This window comes from Onychostruthus taczanowskii, unplaced genomic scaffold, assembly GCF_017590055.1.
Source record: "Onychostruthus taczanowskii isolate IOZ18803 unplaced genomic scaffold, ASM1759005v1 scaffold11, whole genome shotgun sequence".
Lineage (NCBI taxonomy): Eukaryota > Metazoa > Chordata > Aves > Passeriformes > Passeridae > Onychostruthus > Onychostruthus taczanowskii.
In genome coordinates, this window is record NW_024497629.1 from 46,525 (window position 1) to 72,255 (window position 25,731).

General features: G+C 43.3%; 1 protein-coding gene across 2 annotated transcripts in view; it reads right to left on the reverse strand.

Annotated features, from left to right (window-relative positions):
* The window catches only part of ADGRF5 (adhesion G protein-coupled receptor F5), a 41,189-nt gene extending 16,021 nt beyond the window's left edge, over window positions 1-25,168 (reverse strand). The window contains exons 1-10 of one of the 2 annotated variants that reach the window (XM_041420139.1): window positions 24,788-25,168; window positions 18,828-18,926; window positions 8,419-8,570; window positions 7,143-7,286; window positions 4,942-5,002; window positions 4,209-4,373; window positions 2,602-2,781; window positions 2,112-2,239; window positions 1,609-1,667; window positions 815-957 (exon numbers count right to left, since the gene is read on the reverse strand). In XM_041420139.1, coding sequence (XP_041276073.1) covers window positions 815-957; window positions 1,609-1,667; window positions 2,112-2,239; window positions 2,602-2,781; window positions 4,209-4,373; window positions 4,942-5,002; window positions 7,143-7,244 — 838 coding nt within the window. In that variant the 5' untranslated portion in view covers window positions 7,245-7,286; window positions 8,419-8,570; window positions 18,828-18,926; window positions 24,788-25,168. The remainder of the gene's footprint in view (window positions 1-814; window positions 958-1,608; window positions 1,668-2,111; window positions 2,240-2,601; window positions 2,782-4,208; window positions 4,374-4,941; window positions 5,003-7,142; window positions 7,287-8,418; window positions 8,571-18,827; window positions 18,927-24,787) is intronic. The other variant, XM_041420149.1, reaches the window with a different exon arrangement.
* Window positions 25,169-25,731: the final 563 nt, after the last annotated feature.

Sequence of the window (25,731 nt, forward strand, 5' to 3'; positions counted from 1 at the left end):
ACATTCTGCATGACTGTCACTTCAGCTCACATCTTTTTAGTGTCTTTCATCTTATAGGGGTTCCAGGTGCTTCACGTCAGCTGCAGGGTACCATCTCTGGTACAGCCCATGGGATTTTCCCTCAACATATTCTTTTAGTATCTTTCTCAGCTAAAAATTCCAGAAGGTTTTATGCAGAGTTAGAAATATTATTATCACCACCACTACTTTCTAATTAGATAAGCTGGGAGGAGAAGCAACCAGGTTGAAGTAATCCTCTGAGACAGACAGTCCAGCACTCAGTGCACTGAGAGCAGAACACCTCCAGGGCACTTGATCAGCAGCTGAATTGTAACACAATGTCCAGCAGCAGCATGGAAAATGTGCCAAGGAAGTCAAGGGGAATGTGTTGTCATGTAAACTGCAAGAGTTTTATGTTTTGCTTTAAAGAGCAGGAAACGTTGGCAGCCTGATATTCTTAAAGCTGTCTCAGTTCTGGAGGTGAATTAAGGGTGTTCAATCTCTCTCCCCTGGACAGAACCACATCAGGGATCATTTAGAATCATTTAGGCTGGAAAAGACCCCTGAAATAATCAAGTCCAACCAATAACTGACCAGTGGAGTAGCTGGAGGTTTTTCATGGGAGGTACTGCATGCATGGTCCCCTCATGAAGGTCCTAAGCTTTGGTGACACAGGATAAAATGAAATAACTAAGAATTAAATGTTTCTTGAAAGTTCAGTACCAAATCATCAACAGTATAGGGCAGCTACATGATTCAGGCTAAAAATACTAAAGTAAAGGTAGAAGGAAAGTACTGAGAGCTTTAAACTTACTAGTGATTACTCTTGTGAAGGTAAATGGGTTTAGCTGGTATGACGAATCCAGAAACTGCGGTACAGCTCTGTTGGAATCTCCAACCTGAGTGAAGCTTGCTGCTCCTGTTCTTACATCAAAGTTCACAAAAACACTTCCAGGGCTAAACAGATACAAGAAAGAGATGAGCATCAGAATTAAATATCCTTGGATATTAGTGGTTTTCTGTGTTGTGGTGACCCATCTTGCATGGATGGGAAGACCTCACAGGACTCCCCTGTGGAGACTCCTCTTGGAACTCAAAACTTATTACACTAGAAAATTGTGCTACAGCTCTTCCCTGAAAAGAAACACCTTTATGTGACACCTTCCTTGTCTGATGCTTATTTTTAGTAAACTTTCCTTAGGAACCTAAAGTGCAGCTGCATTTAAATATGTGTGGACAGCAGCAACGTCTCTTTTATACAAGGCTGTACCCAGAGTCAATGTGCTATTCATCTTCCTCATGGCCTAGGAAGTGATGTTAGGTTTATTCACATTCTTTTCCCCTTTGGGTGGAGCTCAATCTTTTCCATAAAAGCCTTTGCTCCAGATGGGGAATTATTGTGTTTCTTGGACTTTTGCACAGTGATGAATGCTACCTGCAATCCCATTTCCATGTTCATAGCTGGGCTTTGCTTTGCAGCAATTACTCTGTTATTCAGTGTGTGCATGCTGGGAGTGGGTTCTAGGCAGAGTGAATTAAACTTTGCTGACTTGTGTCTCCTTGAGGAAGATTTGTGTCTTCTAGGAAAAAATGAACTTATTTACTTACCTAAAACCTGTTACTGTTGCTGATACAAAGCCTGGTAAACATCTGTAGCTGGCATTAAACTGTAAACAAAGACAGGTGAGATGGTGTAAGTCCTCTGTGTATTACTGCAGTGTGCTTAAAATAGGAAACTCTCCATTCCTGATATGTAGCATATCTGATAGAACAGGCCTGGTGCTCTGCTGGTGTCACGGAACACATTTCTGTTCATGGTTTCATTCCATGTGTACCCACATGGATTTAAGCTAGGACAAATAATAGGATTTTTTTTCCCTGCTTTATATACAAAAGATGCCTAAATACTTCCCAGTGTATTAAAATAAATGGGAATATTGTCAATGGAGTCAGCTTTGCCCCACTTTGCAGCTCCCACTGAGACACTTCCCAGCTCCCCACAGAGACACTGACCACCCAGGCACCTGGGGTAAACACCAGGCACTTGGGGTAAACACTACATTACTTAGGGGGCTCTCAATCTTCAGAGATAAAAAACCTAAAGCCATTACCGCTCTTTCAAGGTCTGCTTTGTATTTTTGGTATAACAGAGAGGAAGAATCCTTGAGATCATCCTGGAAGTCTGAGTCAAGTCTGACTGACATGTTCATTACAATGGGCTCTCCCATACCACATGACTCTGTGAGGAAAGACATAAAAATAAATGCAAAATAATAAAAAACAATGCTTATGAAGTGAAAAATCTGTTGAAAATCTGATGAGATTAAACTTTCTTGGCTCAGTGAAAGCTGGAAGTCCCAAAGAGGAATGGGAGTGATTCCAGGAGCTGGGGCTCCAAATGCAACTAAATATCTGCAAGTGTTTGGGTCAAGGGGGGCCCATATCACAAGGAGAAGAGCTTTAGACCATCTCTGCAGACTTTCTACTTTTACAGGCTGTGCGGTTGCCAGCTCAGTCCCAATGTGCTTTTTCATCACACCTTTCATCTCTAAGCAGTGTGTGAGCTGCACAGCAATGAAGTTCTGCCCTGAGTCTCCTCACCTTCAGTCTGGGGCTCACAGTAGGGTCCATAGAAAGGCATTTTCTGCACGTAGCCACAGGGCAGGGCTGGTTCCAGGCTCAGAGAAGGGCAGGGCATCACATCACTGCACACCGTGCTCGGCCAGGCATATCCATTTTCACAGAAACAGCAGCTGCTATTCTCACCACTGGGCAGGCAGACTGCAGTCAGAAAGAGAAATACCATGAGAATGGTAAATGGGGCATAGCTATTGCAAGATAAATATTTACCTTTCTGTGTCTTCATGACAGGGATCTCAAAAAGTTGCCCTTATTGTGAGTTCACTTGAATGATGCCATAATGATGACCTGACAGCTTGCAAATTTTACTCTACTAATTGTAAATGACTAAAAATAAATGGGAACCAGACTGCTACAGGGAAAAGTCTGATCAATTGCTTTCAAGTAACTGAATGGAGATGTGAAGTCTGATCCTAAAAATTTGCCTGGCATACTGGCCAGGGTCCCATAATACTTTTCAGACTGAATGTTTTTATGTCATCTGACCTGAAAGCAAGTGTATAGGCTTTTAGAGATTGTAAGAGCAGGATCATTCAGAGTCCCAGTGGCTAATGAGGTGTTGTGTTGTTCTGGTTGTTCTGTCCCCTGGCAGATGGTATGTGAGAGAAGGTAGCATAAGCACTCAGTGCTTTAATGCACTAAAAACCAGAAACCAATCAAAAACCCAAACCAAAACAAAACCAAGCCAAAACCAAAACCAACAAAACCAAAAAAATCAAATCAAACAAAAAAAAAAAAAAAAACAAAAACAAAAAAACCAAACCCCCCCCCCCCCCCCCCCCAAAAAAAAAAAAAAAAAAAAAAGCAAAACAGAGCACATCACTAATTTTTTCTGCTCTTAATGTGTCATTGGCAAAGTAAGATATTAACATATTTCTTTTCACACATTACACGTGAGCCTGAAGGCCTTTATAAGATGCATTTACATGTTGTTCTGGAAACTGTTGAACACTTCCTTTTGCTTCTTTGTGGCTCAGTGATAAGAAGGTATCACATCTCCTCTGCTGTTGTAAATGCTTGGTGTGTTTGTTTGTGTTCTGCTGTGTTACTTGCACGTGATGCAGCACAACCACAACTCGTGTAATAAAACCTGGCTGATATCTTGCCCTGTGAGAACAGGTTAAGCGAGCTCTATCTCGTGCAGCCTGTGTCTGTCAGGGTCAGAGTACAGCCTCTTACAGCCATCTACATTCCAGATACAGGAGGAGGGAAGTAAACAGTCTGATAACTGCTGTCACAGCTTCCTGAAACTTGAAAGTAACTCAGACTGCTTCTTAGCCAAACTGCAACAAAATCCTTTGGTTCAGGCTTCCTCCGGCTTTGTCCCTTCCTTAGGAAAAGCACTCAGAGCTGTTCCTAATGCCAACATTATATAAAGAGGAGTGGTGAGAGACAGACAGAAACTGTGCTGTTGTGTGCTACAGCTTCAGCCTTGCCGGGTCTTTCAGCAGGAGCAGAGATGGTTCAGTTTTGCTGATTCTGAAGATGATGGGTGGTAAATGTGGGAGACATCAAATACTGACAAAACCCCACATTATCCAGAATAAACAAATCGATAACCAACCCACCTGTTGTAATGCTGATGTTTGAAACTGTTGTTTGTACATTTGAAATATTAATTGGAAGATCAATGTTTTTGAAATAGTCTTTGATTGGCTCCAGATAAGATGAATCCTGCAGGCTTAATTCAATGTCAAAAGTATGCTCCGGAAAGGGGAGGTCAAGAATAAGCACTGAAAGAGAAATAAAATGAGACTGCAAAGCTGTGTTTGAGGGTAAATCACAAATTGATGGCCTCTAGTTTAGCACTGGGGGTCTTTGTTGCTATTTAATGGTAGCTTAGTGTGGCATTCTGCTTAGGAAGTCTTCTTGCTTCCCACTGAGCAGATATTCTGCTTCTGTTCTATCTGCTCCTTGTCTGACAAAAACCAGATTTTTTTGCTGTCAGAGCATAGGAAGCTGATACAAATGACATAATATATTCATAGAAGAGCTGTCTCATCCCTTCTCTCCTTAGAATCAGTAAGTTGATGTGTTGCTAACCACAGACTGAGCCATATAGGATTATCTTGTCTTTAACTCATCCCATGAGTTTTCTCACTTTATCCTTCTGATTCTGTTCCCCATCGCACAGAGGGAGAGTGAGCAAAGGGCACTGTGGTGCTTGGCTGGGGTTAAACCACAACCACACTTTGTCCTTGATGTTCCCAGTTCAGTACATCAAGAGATGCTGTCCCTGGCAGTGATTTCACCCTGAGCCTACTGGAAACCTGCTCTGTTACCATACATTTGTGTACGTACTGTTTCGCTTCTGCCTTTGCATCTCGGGGTAGAAGCTTTCTTGCCCTAGCGTGCTGTCAATCTGTGGGGGAAAAAAAAATAAAATGGTGAAGCTCCATGACAATAACAAAGTGAAACTTCAGCTGCTGTTGATGGGAAAAGAAATTAGGGAAGAAAATACTGACATAGATAATTTTTTCCCACCAATCTTGGCCTCATCTCTCCAACTTCCCACCCCATCTTCCTCTTTAAATAGAAAATTTCTTTCTTCCAAGCAAGGAAGGGTTAAGCACCAGCTGAGGGATGTACTGAGTTTGCAGATGCCTCTTTGCATATCTGTGCAAGCCAACTGTCCCAGCTCAGGAGGATTTTTGTGTCTGAGCTTCAAGACCACTACAGGGCTGACACAGTGCACTTAGTCCTGGGCCAGCCTTGTGAGCTGCTTGGGAAACCTGGTCACTCAGCCTTTGAATCCAGAAACTGGACTTTGATCACCTTTTGCTTTCCTCCTTGCTCAGAGCTCCCACCCCTGCAGCAGCAGAGCCAGCCTGAGCAGGAGAAGAAAGGGGAATGAAAAGCCTTGGCTTCAGCTCAGTTTCCAGCTCAGCTATTTTGGGGCCATCAGTAGCACACAGCTGACCATGGCAGGGGTTAGCACCATTTCACTATGGTTGGGTTTACACAGGCTGCAGCCAAGTCAGAGTCAGACCATCTTATCTTTTTTTTAATTGTGCCCTAAAAATACATTGGCACCACTATTAGCAAGAAAGGCTAAAGAACAAGCAAAGACACAGGCAGGAAATTTGCAGCTTTGCCAGTTTCTTGGTTCCTACTGAAACCTTTATTTACAGAAAGGGTGAATAGCTTGGCAACTCTCGAGTCGTCTCTTTACATACAGGAACCATCTGGTGTGTGATTAGAGCTGCGTTTTGTATCACAGCTGTGCTGGGGTGAGGATCCCAGGCAGTGCTGGCACTTCTTGCACTGCTGGGATGGTACCTTCGTGTTAGAGGTTGGCTGCAGGAGTTACAGAAAGTGCCCTGTGACCCACATCCTCCTCCAGGTTTGGACTCAGTGGTTTCCTCTTTCAGTTATTCTCCCAAACAACCAAAGGGTATTGCTAGGTTGCTAAAGACTTCGCATATTTCACACCATTAAGTAATGACTCATCTGCAGGCTGTCCCATGATCAGTGGTGCTAAAAAAAAGGTGTTGCTTTTTTTCATGAAAACTCCAAAGTGCTGAGATGAAGACAGCTTGAAAAAACAGACCAAATTAGATATTTGGCCACTGTTCGACATCTGCTGAAGCACAGATGGGGCTGCTGCAACCAGACATATCTTGCTTTGCCAAAGGAGGGGGTAGTGGTAGAAAGAGCTTAAGGAGTTCCCACCTTTCTCTTCACTTTTCCTTTCCTTTTTTTTCAACTTTCTCAAAGAAAGAGGTTCTCCATTTGCCCACAATGAGAAGATAAAAGAAGTATTGTCTGGTCTAATACTAACTGTGATGACCAAGAGTTGGTAGATTTACCAGATTATATTTACTTCCATTTAGTTAGAACCTTAGTTTCTCTGTTCCTTTTTTGTATTTTTTGTTAGGGAAAATTTGTCTTTTTTTGTTTGCGAAAAATGTGCAGAAACCGTCTGTTAACAAACGTGTACAGGACGAAGCACAAAATGGCTTTCCATAATTCACACTGTTGGTGAAACAGAAAGGATCTCTGAGGATTATTGAAAAAGTGGAAAACTAAAGTAAAATCTTCGTTCATGGGCAACATCTAAACACAAATCACTCAGGAGTGGAGTTTTGATCATGTGCACTTGTCCTGCTGCTGAGACAGTCCTGTCACCTACCTGCAAACATATCACTTCTAGATATATTTGGTTTCTCTCTCCTGGGATGGGTGAATTCCGTCCAGGAGCAGTGCCCACATATATGTTATGTAGACTTAGCTCCAGGGACAGCAGTTGAAATCCCTTACAGACCAGCACAGTGAGAAACAAGATGTGTTTTGTTCAGTGCCTTCTGGAGGGACTTTTAACTGGGAAGTTAAAAGTCCCTCCAGTTTTGGATTTCTCCATCTCTTTTACACACTCTGGATTCAGATTCCCACCCCAGTCTCATTCTGACTTCTTCCAAGCTTTTGTGGGTGTAAAGGAGAACATCAGGGTGATACAAGCAGAGACCCAATGAAAACCAGTGGGGGTGGGGAAGGATACTCACTATATAGGACAATGGATAGAAGTTTGAGTCCTGTAGTGTCTGGCAGCAGGCTGAGACCAGCAGGAACAGGCAGTGGAGACCTGTAGTGCTTGGGGATGGCATTTTGCCTGGTGACTTTGCTGTGCAGCCTCAAGTCAGCTGTATCTGCTCAAAACAGGAGAAAGAAATTTGTTTGAAGAAAGCAGAGTTCTGAGCAGATTCCTAACAGGGACAAAGGAGGTGCTGAAAATCTGCCATGAGAAAAGTTGACTTTGGATCTTCAAAGTCAACACTCTTGGTGGTTTTTGGGAATTGCACAGCCAGGAGATGAGGGCGCAATTACGAATGTTGCTGCAAGTGAGGGCCTGTCCTCTTGCAGTAGGGAGAGCTCTGCCACCTGCTGCATCCCACTCTGGAGAGGGTTGTAGCATCACCATGGGCTCAGGTACAGATTTCTATGTGTTTGTTACCCCTTGGCTAGCAGTGGACACAATGAAAAGTGGCATTTCCTGGAAATAAGCAGTGTTATCTTGAGGTTTTAGCAAACTTCTCCATTAATTGCACTGAAGTTAACAAATAGGTAAACTAGAATGTAAGGACCATGTCACACAAGAATATAATGTGGTCCCTGAAATCACACACACACATACCCACACCCCCCACACCCCAATAACATTTTCTACCTCATTAATTCCTGAGCTAATGTAGTCACACAGCAGACTGCATGATGACACATAAAGGGAGAGGTAAAACATTCATGGTTTTACCATGTATAAATGCTGACACATTTATACAACCAAGGGGAATAGAGAAAGGGAGGTAAAGAATACATAAAAGATAAATATTTGGCTGTGAATATGCACTTTCTGGTTATTCCTAAAAAAGCACTTTCTTAGCTCCAGAATTAACAACTAGTAGAGAGCTAAAGAAAAGGAGAAAAAGGCAGAACCCAAGAGAATTGTGAAAATCATTTTAAGCACTGAGGAAAGACTCTAAGCACAGTACTGAACAGTGCCTGAGTGGATAACATCAGCCTGATTAAAATCATAAACTCTTGTAAAACTGCAATCTTTTCCCATTGAAAAGGCTGTTCATCCAAACTCAAATTTTGCAAGGCAGTGAGTCACTAGGGGAAAAGAGAAAAATCAGCACCTCCTGAATGCACCAGTGGCTGCCTATTGCAACCATCATTTATCAGAACTGGTGCTCCCAGGCAGGCTGAGGCTTTGCTGGCACTTTCCTGCTCAGACGAGTCCATGACAGAAAACAACAATATGAACATGATCTGTGGTCTCACCTGGTGAATTGGAAGAGGATGGCAAGGAGTTTATAGCCAAGCATGTACTTGATATCACCAAGGTGGGTGCCCAGCAGGGATTTGTGACTTTTCTCACCAAATGTGGTTCTTAGAGAGATCCATCTGGAGTGGGACTTCACCTGGATACTGATCTGGAGGAGGCAAAAGTAGGGATAAATTATTTTCTGTTCCAATACAGAGATGTTATCACCAGAGCTCTGAAGGAATGAAGTGTAAGCTTGTACCTTACTTTTTGTTCTCAAGTGATGTGGAAAAGGCAATGATCAGTGATGCAACACCATGGGAAATTTTACTTGGTTGAGACTAACAAAAGCAAAGTCTGCCTGTGAAGGTCTGCGTTGGGGTCACAGGAGATTGAGTGACTTGATCATGAAATTCAGAACTTCTAAGTGTAAGGCAGACAGAAATGATCATGGCAGTATGTATTCTGTGATGGACTCTGAACTGACAATTACCACTCAGAAATGGGATCTGAAGAAAATGTCAACTGAATTCTGAGATGCAATTAAAGAAGGAAAATTAATTTTAAGATATTTTAGGATAGTAATGGAGGGAAAAAACCAAAACCAAAACAAAAAACCAAACCCTCCAAACCAACATAAACCAAAACCAAAACAAGAGTAAATCAAAACAAAATAAAATAAACAAAGAAAGAAAAATTTTTCCCTCTTTTATCTAGACATCTGAGCTAACACAGTATAGCTGCTCTTATACTCCTACACAGGAAAAACTAGAAAGGACATCACAGTGATTCAGAGTATCTTTTCAGCCCACACCAAAATCAATTAAAATAAAAGAGTGTTGCAGACTTTTTTTAATCCTATCAATGAATGGCTAAAGAATTGGGGGGGAAAGTGTGGTGAAATTTTTTCAGTTTCCTGGGCATGTCTGTCAGTATATCCAGAATTCCACAGAAGAGACTATTTTCCTATTTTGAAGACATCATCCCCTTGTAACAAACTCAAGACTTCCATGGATCTGGCTGATCCCAAGATCACAATTGATTAAGGTGGATCATGAGGCAAACATTATAAGCTTGACACATGTTCCTGAGATTGTGACATGACTTAATAATTGAAGCACTAACTAAACAAAGGTCTCTGGTAGCTTTGTATATTCAGCATATTCTCACAACATATGGTAAAAAAACTTAATCTGCACAAAGAATTTGTGTTACACTGGTAACAGGTTGATGAAACAGATAATAGAAAGGCAAAAGGGTCATTAAACAAAATTTATGATGAGGGTAAACAACATCTGGCACAGTTTTGCATTTATCTTTTGCCCTGCTCCCCAACTTGCCTTCATATTCAAATATGGTGGCTCAGCCTCTATTTTCAAACACATCTTTTGTGTGACTTTATGCAGCTGACAGCAAACACCCTGTTAATTGTACATATAAGTCACCATATAGAGGACAACTCATGTAAATGAGAGCTAGGCTGCTACTCTGGCTTTGGTAGCTGTTTAAAGCTCCAAAACATTCCAAGCCAGCATCTAGAAAGGCAGAAAAACAAACAAAAAGTTGCGAATGGGGAGAAGTATTAAATGTTGTTCTCAAGCAATGTGGCTGCTCCCCTTGTTCATTTAATTTCTCAATGAATAAAGCATTGCTGTAAAAATTTTAGTGAGAAAATTCTCGAGTATCTGTCTGCCTTCAATGGGTAAAGCACATGTGCAGACGCATTCCTCATTTCTCATACAAACTGTCTCCTGGGAAACAATAAGTATCTTCAACTTATAAAGACCCAGAGACCTAAAGAAGTCCAGATTTGCTGTGAAATGCTCATTCTCCACAGCACTCAGGCTGGAAAATATTGTTTAAAGTTAATTCTAAAATGCAGAGGATTCCCAGAGGTAAATAGCAAGGTCTCATTTTAACCCAGGATGTAGGGGAGATACATGACCTTCTTATTAATTTTTCTCTAAACTTCTCTTTTTCATTAATACTGTGAAATAATTACACCTTCTCTTGCAAATCCACCCAGCACAATAGTCATCATCACACATTTTAGCAAATAAAGACAATGCCTAGAGATTTAGTATGATTTACCTTCTTAGGTGGTTCAAAGAGATCTTCTAATTAGATTCATCCCAAACATCATCTGATTTCTACATAGCCCAGTCTGCTCTCTCAAAGACAAATTAAACCACAGGAACTTTTATAATTTGTTGAACAAGTTATTGTTGCCCAGAAAAGAAGTTGCCTCTAGAGCCTGCACTCAAATTTCAAGTGTGAGGCTGAGCAGATATGCCACTGCAGAAACCCACAATGCATTTTAAGTGGAGATATTTCCTGATACCATTCATCAGGTTGTGCTCATTATTTCCCCCTGCACTGATCTGAGTCCCTCAGTGTCTTATCTGCAGATTAGTGGACTAACTTGTTCCACTGCTGTTACTCACCAGCTTTATTCTAACAAAAGAGGGTGTTGAGGACTGAGAGCAGCAAAATCATGTTTTGTAGCTATGGCAAAATGTCTGTGGGCTTTGACTTAAACTATAAAGGAGGAAACCCCTAAAATTTTCCTACCTGAGCTGGCAGCCTGCTTGCTGTGGGCTGGGCCTGGAAGGCTCTGTGGAGACACATTTATGCCCTTGGGAGAAGCTGCACAGAGATGCAGACCCATGGCTCTGATAGGTATGGGAATTCCCAGAAATCAGGGGAAATTCTGATGTGTTATGTATGTTTCTACATTGAACAATGTGTGGAACCAAGAACACACAAATAGGGGACATCTGTCCAAGTAACAGTGGAACCCTTGTCCCTGCAGTGTTTGATAACAGTTGGTTTATCAATGGAATTTGTTTCCACAGCAGTGTGTGAGGCAGTGGCTGACTGAGCTCTGTGGAAACCCCTGGGATTAAGCTCATGTTGTGGGGAAATTATTTTTTAAACACTGATTAATTCAGGAGGCAGCTCTGTTTCCTTTTCTGCAAACCTGCTCACCTGCTGCTCCCTGCAAGGTGGTGAGTCAGACTCAGCTGTTTGCAGCAGTTTTAAGGTGATTAAATTGGCATGACTGATGCCCTTGTTGCCCTTACAGCATGTCTTTGTCTTCACTGTTTTTGTGCCTTCGGTCTGATTTATTGCCCACCCAAGCTGGTTCAGGAATCTGAACAAGTAGAAGGCCAATGCTACATCTGGAACACTTAATGCCACCACCTCTCTCTCTGCAGATTGGTTTTATTGATGGCCTTGTGCTGATGCCTTCCAGATTCTTACTCAGTTTAACTCCCTGTCCCTGCAGAAAACTAAAGCAGCAATAAGGTGTCCAGCTGACTTTCATCTGACTCTGATCAGCTTGGAGAAGGTCCCAGTTAGTGCCAGAGCAAGGAGAGGAGCAGCTGAGTGGCCCCAAGCAGGGAAGGGAGATGGAACAAGGGCTGGCAGACAGAGCAGGAGGATAAGGACAAGGAGGACCTCTTCCTTTCTGCCCTGGCAAGCTGCTCAACACGAGTTCATGGTCCATCCTTAGAGAAAAAGCCAATTTCTCCCAAAGTTACTCCCTTGGCTGACTGCTTCTAGGTTTGAATGTGCAGCAGTGCCAGTGCAGAGGCTGAGATGAAGAGGCTGCAGAATTGGTTTAGGCTGAGTTACCTGTGCCACCTGCGTGGTGGAGTCACACTTTCCACACTGCCAAGCCTTGACTGGAAAACTGGGCTGTATTAAACCCACTGTCCCCAAACACCCTTTTTTTTTGTCCTTTGTTTTGTTGGGTTTTGGGGGGTTTTTTGAGGGTTTTTTTGGGGTTTTTTGTGGGGTTTTTTTGTGATTTTTTTTTTCCCCAAAAATTTAAGAAAGAGAATATTGCAGTGTGAGAATGGGAAAGAATGTCACCAAGGCTTTCTTAAAAGAGGGTTTCTGCTCAAGGCTTATCATCAAACTGCAGCCTAAAGGTATGAGAAATCTTGGTTTACTTTGCAGGAGAATGTGAAAATTATACAATGTCAGAGCATTAAGTATGTAATCAACTTGGTATGTGAGCACAGGGGATGTCCTGATCATCCTGATGTTTTTTCCTGTACTCATTCATCATGTAGTCATGTCACCAGAAACTGTGAACTTCCTGGATTCTAAAGTCTCAACCCCACAACATTTTTATTTAAACATTTGATCTGCAATTAGCAGATCAAGAAAGCAAGAGGTGTGCTAGAGGACACTTGCTCTGAACCACAAGTGCTCATCCAAGCCAGGGCAGAGCCACAGGGATCCTGTAATTCACTGGAAATATGCTGTTGCAAAAGCACGTGAACACATTTCATTTGTCACGAAAGACAGACCAGGGTAGGGCTCCCACATAGCTGCACCCTGGGAGATACTGTTCAAAGGGAAATCAAATGTGGAAACAACTTAGAAATGAAGCTGTTGCAGCTCTCTTGGCTCACCCATCCTCATTCCAGTCCTGGACATTCACACTTCAGTCTCATGTCTAGAAATTAATCTCAGCAATTTGTGTCATCAAACCCCACTGTCAATTGTATTCAAACACAGAAAAAAGATGCCAGAACATCTCAGAAACTGGACGCAACACTGCAGATTCTTACACCATCTGATATTCTTGAGTCTGAATTTTGTGTGTTTTTTAACATGTGATGACAGAGTGAATCCCAAGCATATTGGAGCTAATAGGTAGATTACTTTGAGATAACAGTTTTTGGGGTGAATCTGACAATGCTGGGGCTTCATTTATTATCTCTATCATATGACTTTAGATAGTTTTGCCCACCTCAATCTTGCAGAAATTATTCTGGAGGGAGTCCTAAGAAATTGCTACCTAAATTCACTCACTGTGATGATGTTGAAATATTATTAATTTTTTAGCAAATATTTTTAATTGGAGACCTGGGAGGTAACAAAAGTGCACTGTGTGATGCTGTTGATGTTTTGGCTGGAGCCCTGTGTCCGGATATGGATTGGAGAGCATCCAAAGGAAAGCCATGGGAATGCTAAGACAAGAGCATTGTATAATCTCAATGACAAGAGCCATAATCTCATGAACAGGCTGAAGGTTGTTCAGATTAGATAGGACAAGACTCAGGTATGGACACAGTAATAGTTTGTCCCTTGAAAAAGGACTGACATGGATGTTCACAGCAATGGCTGGCTGAAGTCACACAATTTGAAGCAAAAATAAATATGCTGGTGGTTATGGAAAACATGCAATTATAACATTTAGAAGCACAAATTTAGGCTACCCAGGGTGGCTGCAAAGTTTCCTTCAGTAGAGGTTTGTAAGAACAGGCTATACAATTGCTGACATGGAGGAGAGGCTTTGATTCTGTTTCCATGTGGGTTTGTGGCAGTGAGGTGATGGGTAGATTGTTTGCTGATCTCTTCCAATAACCTTTGTATCTCTACACTTCAATTTGTGCAATGAATGAATTCAAAGGGATTCAGAGGAGATGTGCAAAAGCACAGAGCTGTGTTCTCAGAGCTGTGTTTGGACTGACCAAGGCAATGATTGTTCCCCTGTGCTTGGCACTGGTGAAACATTAAAAATCTTGTGTTCTCTCTTTTTTGGGGTCCCTCATGACAGGAAGGCCACTGAGGTGCTGGAGTGTGTCCAGGGAAGGACAACAGAGATGGAGAAGGGTCTGGAGCACAGGTCTGGTGAGGAGCAGCTGAGGGAGCTGGGAAAGGGGCTCAGCCTGGAGAAAAGGAGGCTGAGGGGGGACCTTCTCACCCTCTACAGCTCCCTGACAGGAAGGTGAAGCCTGGTGGAGGTCGGGCTCTGCTCCCAAGTAACAAACAACAGGACAAGAGGAAATGGCCTCAAATTGCTCCAGGGGAGGTTTAGATCGGACATTTAGAAAAAATTATTCAAGGAAGGGGTGGTCAAGCAGTGGAGAAGGCTGCCCAGGGCAGTGTTGGAGTCAGCATCGCTGGAGGTATTTAAAAGATGTGCACATGTGGATTTGAGGGACGTGTTTTAGTGGTGGATTAGTAGTGTTGGCTTAATGGTTGGGTTCATGACCTTAGAGTTCTTTTCCAATCTGTGATTCTACCTTAGACAGGTTCAGGAATTCCTTTCTTGACCTTTGCAGCACAATATTCTCACAGGTTTCAGCACAGAGGAGGTAAACTGTACCTACAGCCTTATCAAGGGTTTCCCTAAAACAATATTTCCAGAGGAGGGCTATGGTTCACACCTTTTTCTACATCAGCTCACATTTCCCATCCTTGTTTGTGCAGTATTTATCTTTCCTTTTGACCTATGATTATGACTTTAGATTCCTCTATTCCTCTGTCAGCCTTCCCGTGAATTGTTGATGACCTTTTTACATAGCCAAATAATATACATGGAAAATGAAAATAATTTAGACCCAGCTATCTGAAGATCAGGCTCAAATCATACCACGACCATGCAGCCTTCCTGCAAGGAGAGAACAGCTCTCTAGGACTGATGTTTGCAGGGCACAGTAGCTGAAATAGCAACCATTTAGCTGTATGACTGAGAGCACAGAGAACACTGCCCAGCGGAATGTCCAAATTATCACATTCTCCAGGCATTCCTAAACTCTGAGAGCAGCCAAAAGAAGTTTCTGTGAGCATTTTTAACACATTCTGGACAGTCAGCCCTGCAATGTTTTCCTAGCCCTTCTGGCACAGTTCACAGCTGGACTTACTGCTTGTCACTCGAGAACAGATCAGATCAGAACAGAACAGATCAGAACTGCCAGATCAGTGAGGGTATTCTTGCATGAAAAAGCATCTACTGCCACAGTTACTGGCTAAGCATCATCTCAGGGAAGGGAAAAGGTGAGAAACAGCCTGGCACGTTTGGAGAGGCATGAACACCTCAGCCCTGGTTGCTGACCAGTTGTACAGCTGACCCCCCTGGGAAGGTACCACACCAAGCTGGACCTCTGGTCAACCTGTCCCCTGGGGCTGGGTGACAATACACCTGCACTTGCAGCCACATCACTGTGACAGGACAGAAAGGGCATCTTTGGCAGGTTTGTGATTTCCACAGAATTCTTGGGGATGGTCCTGTGCACAGCCAGGAGCTGGACTCAGTGATCCTCATGGGTCCCTTCCCACTCAGCTTATGCTGTGATTCTGTGATAGCTCATGGCTTCTGTGGCCTTGGCAGTGTAACATGATAGAGACACCTGGGCTCTGCCAGAGCCAGAAATAACATGCTATTGGCATTCTGTATAATCCCTTGCAGCAGGGCTGTTTCTACAGGTATTCTCTCAGACCTGTGGCTCCTTACTTGGCTTCCTTTGCTCAGGTAATCTCTGTTCACCCAGAGGAACCTGGCCTATTCCACCTTATCCTTCTGTCTTACTCACCAGCTCTGTCTCTTACAGGCAGATATATTTGTAAGCTTTTCTTATCCTGCCAGTCATATGTTTTTTCTAGAATCTTTCTGACAGCATTTCTCATTTGATGTTAAGACTTAAGAAAAAAAAAGATTTTCTGATTCTGGATGCATCTAAAGCACAATGTCCAGCTCCTAAGCTCCCCAGTACAAGAGAGACACACTGAAGTGAGCCCAGCAAAGGGCCATGAAGATAATTAAGAAGTTGGAGCATCTGTCATACCAGGAGAGGCTGAGAGAGCTGCTTGGCCTGGAAAAGGAAAGGCACAGGGGGATCGTGTCAATGTCTAAAAATAACAGATGAGGGGACCTAAAGGTACACTCGCCCTGGAGTGTATCTTTGGTAAGGGGTTATAAATGCAGAAGTGGAAACAAGCAGTTCTGTTTTAGAAGACACAGAGTTATCCTTCCCCATGCAGCCATCCCACATACAAGAATTTTATTCCTGTTGACTGTAACCTTTCTACATGCTGTGTCTGGGAAAGCTGTCCCTCTTGTACCGAAATGAAGATGAATATAACTTTGGCATCAGCAGGAAGAAGAAAACAAACAACCTTGCAGGCACAACACAACTTCAACCAGCAGTTCTTTGTGAGGTGGGTATTAGTCCACAGCCTCAGTTCTTGGTCCTCTGCTCTGGCTGTGAGACATGTCCTGGGTCACTGAGGCCAAGAGCTCCCTGTGTGGTCAGGCAGACATATTCTGCTTTAAAGTCTCTTTGTAAAACCCCTCAACTCTGTGCTTTTTACTCCTTTGTTCACACTGAGAGACCATTCTCCCTCCTTTCTAATGGGCTCTGGTAGCTTAATGTCCTGAACAGATTTGCCCTTGGTCGGATCCAAGGATTGTCTAGCCCAGTTGGTTCTTATCCAAAAAGGGCTACAGCAGAGGCTCTTGGAAGGAGTTTTACAAAAATGAAGTAAGTTTGCAGCAGCTCATCTTCAGAATGTTATTTTCACTTCTGGCTATCAGAGCTACAGGGATTTCTGGAGGCAAAGGCAGGTCATTGGTGTTTAACAGCCCTAATGGCCTATTAAGCTGACTCAAATGAAGTAAATTACAGGAAAACCTACGAGAGTGTGCAGAATACATAATTTGCAGGAGCAAGGAGGTCTGAATTCCTTTGCTTGCTTTGAATCTACCACGCATTAGGATCAAGTTTGATCCTTAATTGTCAAACTAGATAGCGCACATTTTTCCATGACCTCTTACCCCGTGTGTCACTTTTACATTCCCCATCAGCTGTTGAGGATGAAGAATCCTATGCCATTTTAGCGCAGCAGTCCTCCTGCCTCTTTGGTACTTGTTCTACACCTTCCCACTTTGGCTGTATTTTTTTTTTTTTTTTGTAAAATAGTTAATCTCGGTTACCCCCATGCCAGCATTTTCCTGTGAACAACTTGAACAAGCTTGAATAATTTTGCCTCCCTGTAGGTATTTTGGATGAGACCTATGATGCTGTGAGATCTGTGGAGGCAAAGGATGCCTGGAGAGAGGAACCAGGAACTGCTGCAGGTTAGAAGGTGTGAAGGGGGAGAACTGCTGCTGTCACAGGCACAGTTTGGCACAGTTTGGCTCCATGGCTGCCCAGTAGCCTGTAGCAGCTGAACCTTGGTTACCATTTGCAAACAACCATGGAACGTTTTCCCAGAGTCTTGAACTCTGGGGCTAAAGCCTTTTTTTCAGTGCCTGTCCAGTTTGTTATTCCTCAGCCACAACAGAAGAGCTTTCCTTTCTCTGCATAAAGCATGACCTTTGGGTAGTGCGTAATAAGTTGGATGATCAGACAATGTTTGTTTCAGACAGAAAACACACAATGACTTTAAGAAACACACACCCAGGCACAACAATATTTCATGGGAGAGTTGGCTGAAAGGGAAAGGGGGGACAAGGGAAGTTGCACTGACCTTAGATAACACATCTGAATGAGAACAAAAATAAAATAAACAGAAATTAATCAAGGACACAAAACTGAACTGCTTGGTGATAAGGATTCAAACAGGCAATAAACAAGCTGTGGCATGCTTTCTTTGTGATGTTTGTGGAACTGTGTTATTCCAGCTCTGTGCCTAGCATGGTGCAGGGGGCTGAGTTTGATGGGATGCTCAAGGATCTCTGAGACATGAGCAGGGGTTTCATTTTCTGTGGGAATAGAGGGATAATTCTTATTTTTGTTGGTTTTGTGCAAACAGATGTCATGGCACTCGTAGGTAAAGGGATGAATTCTCCCCATGCCACATGGCACATTAATATGCCAGACTGAAAACAGTGATAGCTGCAACTGAAGTGAAATGGCATTTAAATCAGCCCTTTACTGGAAAAAGAAAGCCCTGCCCAATTCTTGTCTTCTTCCTGGCAGTTCTTTCTCACTTCCACTAGAGTTTTTCTCTACTCCAGCTAAGTTCTCCTCCTTGACCTTCATGCTGGAGTTTTGTAGAGAAGGAACAAAAAAAAAAAATGTGCTAGCCAATTAATTCCACCCTCCTGTTTCAGCACTTTGTATGCAGCTGGGCACCACATGTTTGGAAAGACTGTTGAAAAGCACACACCAGCTTGCCTCTGATGACTGGGATGGGAGAAGGGACATACCCATGAACCTTCTCCTTGTGCTTTTTGGAGCATCTGCAGTGGGGTGCAGGCCTAATTCACAGTGAGAAGTAACACAAAAAGATATGTGAAGCTGAGTACTGGGGAAGGAGTACAATGTAGTATCAATGTAGTGAAGAGTGAGGTCTAATAATATCCGTTGCACTGGAATTTCCATGGGCTGCAATGAGTTTTGGATTGGGTCCCTGAGTCAGGCCAGACACAGGTTACTTCTATAGACTAAAGTACTAGAAAGTCTGATGACTGCATGCTTCCTGCTCGTTTCATTTTATTAACCTCTTGATTTTTTTCCTGTTATTACTGCAGCTGGCTGTGTAGGAAGCTCCTGTAAGTTGTGTAGGTGTCAGCCTTTTGGAGTTTACAGTCGCCCTCTGGACAGAAGGTGTTTCCTGTCTGAGGGCCTGGCTTGTCACACCTAGCAACAAAAAGATGGAAGTACAAAATAGCACCCACCTTTTGCACATAGAATCATATAAATGGAGGGAAATCCCTCAAAGTGAAGGCAGGTCTCTGTTGTCCATATCTCTTAATTGCCTTTGCTTATGATGAAGCCTGAGAGAAAAAAAATAGTAGTTTCTATTTTGTTCCACTGATTTCACTTCCAGCCTTACTATTTTATGTATTGATCTGTCTTCCAGAGCACAGGAGAATTCAGAAAGGCTAAATAGTGCTACTATTTAACTTCTTGGAAGGCTGCACCTGTCTATAATATTTTCAAATTTTTCTCTGTCTGAAGATAAGCATGGCTAAAGTCTATTATTTATTAAAGTCTTCTGAACACTAGTAAAACAAACAAGTCCCATCTGTGTTGATGATACTGTGGCTTGGTCTCACAACTGATGCCAATGATGAAGATGCTTTTCTTTGGACTGAGACCAGGGATGACCCTGTGGTGCTTGTTTGGTTCACATGGCATAAAAACACAGCAAGGCAAAGACAAGTTAAACCTGATGGCAGGTTTGCTCTTGAGATACAGCACCAAGGAATGGCATTTCTCCAGCCACAGGGTGCCTTTGGAGAGCTCAAACAAGCACCTGCCATGAGATGTAGGGCCTGAGTAGATGAATTGCGAGGTCTCTTTCTGCCTACTTTTAGGAGGCCCAGTCCACAGTCACCATGTTCCCTGTCTCAGCCAATGCTAATGCCAAGACTCACAGGAATCCTTCAAAGAACAGGGCCAGGGGCTGTTCCCAGTCAGCGGCACAGCCTGGGCTCCTTGTTCAGGGAGAAAAGGAGAGTTCACCATGGAGGTGAGCTGTGCCCTGACCAATGGCCGCAGGGTTAACACACCCTGCCCTGTTGCTGTGACACCGTTTCTCCTAATTCTAGCATGACCTAAAATAAAATGCACATTTCAAGAACAGGAAGGTTTTCCAGCTCTCTTCCAGCTCCCGCATCCCCCAGCTCAATGGGATGAAGTTGGTGCTGAACTTTGGTTGCATCTCCCACAGGAAGTTTTCTGAGGCCTTTGTGCTTCTCCCTGCTGGCTCTACAGGCAATCTGGGCCTTCTTCAGTAGGAACCTCCTCTGCTTCAACACCCTCAAAAGCACCTGCACTTACATTAGGGACAAGGGAAGCTTCCATTAACTGCTGTCAGATGGATTAAGCATTTGCAAAGTTTGGTACTATGATGCTGGAACAGTGCTGGAAGCACCATTGCAAGGCTGTTCAGAAACAAGGTGTTCAGGAAAAGAGCAAGCATCTTTTAAAGCAGATTTTCAATAGTAACATAGAAATCTCCCCTAAAATGACAGGCTGAGAAATCTGGGGCTGTTCAGCCTCAAGAAGAGAAGACTCCAGGGAGGCCTTTGAGCTCCTTCCAGTACCCAAAGGGCTTACGAAAGGACTGAAGTGACAGGACAAGGCGAGGGGATGGCTTTAAACTAACAGAGGACATGTTTAGATTAATTATTAGGAAGAAATTCTTCCCTGTGAGGGTGATGCGGCCCTAGCACAGGTTGCCCAGAGAAGCTGTGGCTTCCCAGTCCCTGGAAGTGTCCAAAGCCAGGGTGGATGGGACTTTGGAGTAACCTGGTCTAGTGGAAGATGTCCCTGCCATGGAAAGGGCTGGAATGAGATGAGCTTTACCATCCTTTCCAACCGAAAGCATTCTGTGAGTCTGTGGTTTTACATGCTGTGTGTCCCTACTGCAATAAGGGACAGTGTTTATGAGCAGCAGTTGAACCTTTTAAGCCACAGACTTGAAACAGGATGGATAACAGGAGGAAGGAAGGAAGGAAGGAAGTGCCATCAGTCCTGTTTAATTGCCAGAGACACTTGAGGCATGCACAGGCTCATCCGGGATCTCAAGCCTAGGATCAGCCAACCCACAGTTTAGGGACAATGTGCAGGAATTTAAAGAATTTCTCTCTCAAGAAGGCACAGTAAAACGATTTCAGGAGCAAGGGGCATTCTGTGAATAGCCTGTCATAAGGCACGTAGGGACATCTTTGGAAAGAAGATGGCTTTCACACACTCAGTTTGATGGTCATGGAGGGCCAAGCCTGTGCTCACAGGACTGAGCCAAAGCAGGAACTCTAGTAGAGCTTTTCCTCTTTGCATGAACAATTGGGGGAAGCTCTGTCGTTTTGAGGAATTTCCGAAGACAGTAAATTACATACTTGATCACAGCTCTATTATGTTTTGAGGGAAGGCATTTGGAAATTAATATTTCATATTAAGATTTAAATAGGGCATGCATACAGCTCTGCTGCTCACACCCTCAAACCTAGCTGCCACAGCATTCTCCATGCTGGTGAGGTGAGTTTAAGCAGACTTTGGGTTGGCAGCAGCCAACCTTGTAAGCAGACTCTGGCAATCTGTGTGCCTCAGTTCTCTGCTGCCAAACAAGGATGATATTTGCTGTCTCTGCTTCACAGGGTGCTTAGAGAGACCCTGGGACAGGAAAAACCCATCAGTGACTGCACTAATGATCTGATAAAGCAAAACTTGTGGAAGTACCTAGAAGGCAAACGAGATGTGGCTCCCTTTTCATCCAGAATGAAGGAATTCAATGCCAGGAGAAGGATATTAGATGACCTTTGAGGTCTTCCTGAAACAAGTATTACTTTGTGTAAATCAACCAATAGAGATGACACAAGGGAGTTTAAAGGTTCTTTTCCTGGGCTGGGAAAATCTTCTGTTTAATCTAAAGTGGTCCATTAGAAGGTGTCTGAAGGGTGGGCTAGATATCCTGTTGTAGTGGGCTAACCCTGGTCTGAAGCTAAACACCCACACAGGCATTCATTGACTGCCTGTCTGTCAGAGGGATGGAGGAGAGGATAGGATGAGAAAAAGTACAAAAACTAGTGGATTGAGATAAATAAAGGTCAATAGGGAAAAAAAGAGGAAAGAAAAAAAAAAGTGATGTGAAGGCAATCCTTCACTACCTCCCACAAGCAGATGTATATCCAGAAAATGTCCAAGGAATGGCAGGTTTGGAAGACAACCCTGACTTCCACCACTACGTTTTTGCTGCTGAACATGATGTTATATGGTTTGAAACATCCTTTTTGTGAATTCAAGTCAGCATTCCCTGTTGTAATCCCTCCCAATCCTCATCCCACTCACTACAGAGTCGGTGGGAAGAAAAGGACAGCCTTGATGCTCTGCAAGCACTGCTCAGCAATAGCCAAAATGGTGTCAACACTGTTTCAGCCACAAATCCAAAGAAAGCACCTTATGAGGAAAGTAAATTCAATCCCAGCACACCCATCTTGTTTGGATTGCTCAGATGGGAATTATGATGGAGAGGGGAGGATTTGGGGGCAGAATTCATTGAATTCATTGCAGGCTTCCACAGGAATAAACTGAAGTTTGTAGAAAATATATAAACTGTGTGGAGACATGGTGGATTAAGGCTACAACATCCATATTCCATATTCGACTTGGAATAGGCTGCAAATGTAGTCAAAAACTCCTTAACAAAGTCCACTAGTGCAGCATTATAACATGCAAATATAGCAGTGTAATTACTAGACAATGTGCTACAGTGAATTATCTGCTCTGCAGAAGCCAATCTTTTCTAAGGAAAAAACCCCAGCTGAACAAACAAGGAATCAATCATTTGTCCCTCAGAGAGAAACAAGCCATTGCAAATCTTTTGCTATCTCTTTTCCATTTCACCTGTTCCTGCACACCCACCTTGTGCATTCCATCTCATCCACATTCCTAATACAACCAGTTCAGGGCCACTATCACAGCCCCACAGCTCCTGCCCTCACCCAGTGCTGGCTCAGTCCTCTCAGGATGCTGCCCAGCATAGATAAGGGGTAGAGCTGCTGCTCCTTACCAGCAGGGCAGGTGCAGGATCAGATTAACCTGTGGGTGGTAACTGCCACCAGGCAGGCTGAGCCACATGCAGGATCATTTGGGAAATAAACTCTGTATAAACATGCAGTTGAGGTGGATCTGCTCATGAATGTCAGTTGAACCCCTTTTGAAGATCACTGTGCTAAGAAACTCTTTCGAGGAAAACTGGAAATGGTTTTCTGCAAGGAGTTTGGTTTTACTGTAGATTCATCCCATTTGATCTTGAAAAGCCATGATTCTTGCTCAAGGCTGAGATTAATTCCAGCAGCAAACCATTTCAGTTTCAAGTGCAATACAACCCCAAAATAGTGCCGTCCTTGTGGATGATGAAATCCACTTCCATGCTTGTCTGCTGTCTTCTGGGAAACTGTGAATCACAGCCCTGAGCGGTAGCAGCAGCAGGTAGGTTTCTTGGTCAAGATGAATGGGTTAAAAAAAGGAACTCTAGTAAAGGCTGCACTGGTCTTTTGTATTATAACAATGAGAGGAAGCTCTGCCTAGTTTGAGGAATTTCCCACGTCTCCAATTCAGATGTTGGAGAACTTCTTTATTAAGCCTGCCTAAGAGGTGTTAAAAAAATAAAAATAACCAAGAAGATCAGGACAAAGATATCTTCCCAGTGCCTACGCATGTTCTCTATGTTTGTTTTTTAAACCTGGATCACCGGAGGCAAACTCAGATGAATTTAGGGAAGTCAAATAGTGACAGATGCCAAATAGTCACAGCAGGTTCCTGCTGAGCTGGGCGACCCATCACTGAGTTCAGTTAAGTGTCACTGCTGGCCAGGTGCTAAAGATTTGCCTCTAAATTTCTTTAAATATCACTTCATTCTGCAGTGTTGCCAGACATCACTGGACAGGTTAAATGACAGAAATAGATAAGGAATTTTCTGGGTGAGAGGAAAATCTATGAGTTGCGAAATACCATTTTCATCATGCAACAGCAAGTGATGGAAGCAGAAGAAACGGAGCCTCAGGCTTTCAAATTCACAACATCCTTTGCTTTGCTATTTCCTTGCTTGTCACAAGCCCATTGCCTCGTAAAACTGCCACTGAAAGTGTGAGTTACAGCATTCAAACAAAAACACCTTTCTCCCCCAAATCCAAAAGCTCCTCATGCACATAGGTGAGCATTGCTTTCCCATGATGGGGAGAGAGAAACAAGGTTGTACAGGGTCACATCACAGCACTGCTTTTTTTTCTGAATCATGACCATTTAAGCAAAGTGGATACTTCTCCACCAGAGATGTTTAGAAATGGAGCAGAACTTTTGGGGATATAGACATCAACGGAGGTGAAAACATCAGAAAGCCTCCCTGTATCTCCCCTGACACAGAACACTGGCAGCAGCACTCCAGCACACCACCATAAAATTTGCTTTCATTTTAGCAGCTGAAAACATACACAGAAAATAATGGAAACAAGATAAATGTGATGCTCAGAAACAGTATACAGCAGTTTCTCAGCCTGTGGCCCTGGGTGCCCCAGGTCCCTCTGCCCTGTCAGCAAGTTTCACCTAGCATGAAACTGAAGGGAGATTGCTCTTAAAAGAAACAAACCCACCATTCTAGACAGCTAACAAAATACAGTGCTTGCATCTGCACTGCAAATTCCAGCCACTGTAAGTACAGAACAAAGTGGGAAAAAAGAAAAAAAATTCTAAATACTATTACAGTTGACTTTTTTTTCTCTGAAACGCTGCAGCACAACTTAGGAGGCAATAAACGCAATGAGGATTAGCACAGCACTTCCATGCACGTCCCTCTTTACCTCTGCAGCCCCAAGCTTAAACTAAAGCAATCATAACCTCTATTAGCATTCACTAGCCAAGTGAACGGGCAGTAGCACTTTGTCAAGAGCTTGAATGGCTTAATTCATACCCTGAACAGCCAAAACCATCCTACAGAAAACTGCCAAGTAATCACCACAAAATGAAACCTGTGATGATTGCAGTTCCCCCGGCAGAAACCTGCAGCAGGTTTACTGGTGGTGCAAAGCTTGCACTACACTGTCAGAATCCGGAGCCAAAAAATTCCTTCAAGCCACCCTTGCCCTCCCCAAAGTGTTAAATCAATGCCACATTTCACACACAGCATCCATACCTGTAAGGCAACAAGTGCTCGTCCCGTCTGAGTCTTTTCCAAACTTGTCCTCTTGTGCTGGGATGGAAACTTCCCATCCAAGTGTCACCTCCTGCCTCAGCCTTTGCCCTTTGTTTTTCCAGGATCTGGAGACACACCTGCTTTTCCCTGTGTGCTGTTGCTTCTTGGGCTTGGGGTTTGTTTTTTTTTGTCTTGCTTTTCTTTTTGGAATAAATTAAACAGCCCGTGAGCAATTCTCAGTGAGAGAGAAAAAGAACATTTTGGCTTGTGGTGATTTAATCAAGCAAACCTCGTGACCTCCCTTTCCTGCGATCAGTGGGAACTGATCCCTTCTCCACCAGTGCAGGGTGGAGTTGCAGCTAAAAAGCACAAGCTTGAAAGCTGGAAGGGCAGGACAGGTCTTCCTCCTCCGTTTGTTGTGTCAGAGAACATGGTGATTCCTGCTGCTTTGAAACACAGAGGTGACCTCTGGCCAGGAAGGAACCTGGAAATATTTTCTAAGTGATTTCCTGCTGTTGGGGGGAAAGTGGACGTAAGGTACACTTGGGTGGGGGTGCTAACAGAGCTTCTAGGGAGTGTGATTTCAAGGTGAGCAAAACACTTTTTTGGTCATCAGGGCTGTGAAAGTAAAAGAAAATTTTTTTAATTTTTTTTTTTTTTAACCCAGCATTAGCTGTTCTGAGTCTCAGTTTTCACTATACTGAATAATCTGGAGCCTCAGACTTTCAGCTATGGTGCTTTTCATTCCACGAGATGCTGAGGTACTCTGTAAAATAACAGTGGAGAGCCATTCCACATGGAGCTTGTGTTCAGCAACACCCCGGCAATGCAGCTGTGCCACAAGGGCTCCTTGTCTAGGTGCAGAAGAAATCTGGGCAGGCTCATGCATCAGGAAGAACAACTTTTCCTGGAACAGCCCATAAACTGCACTGTGCAGGTGCTTT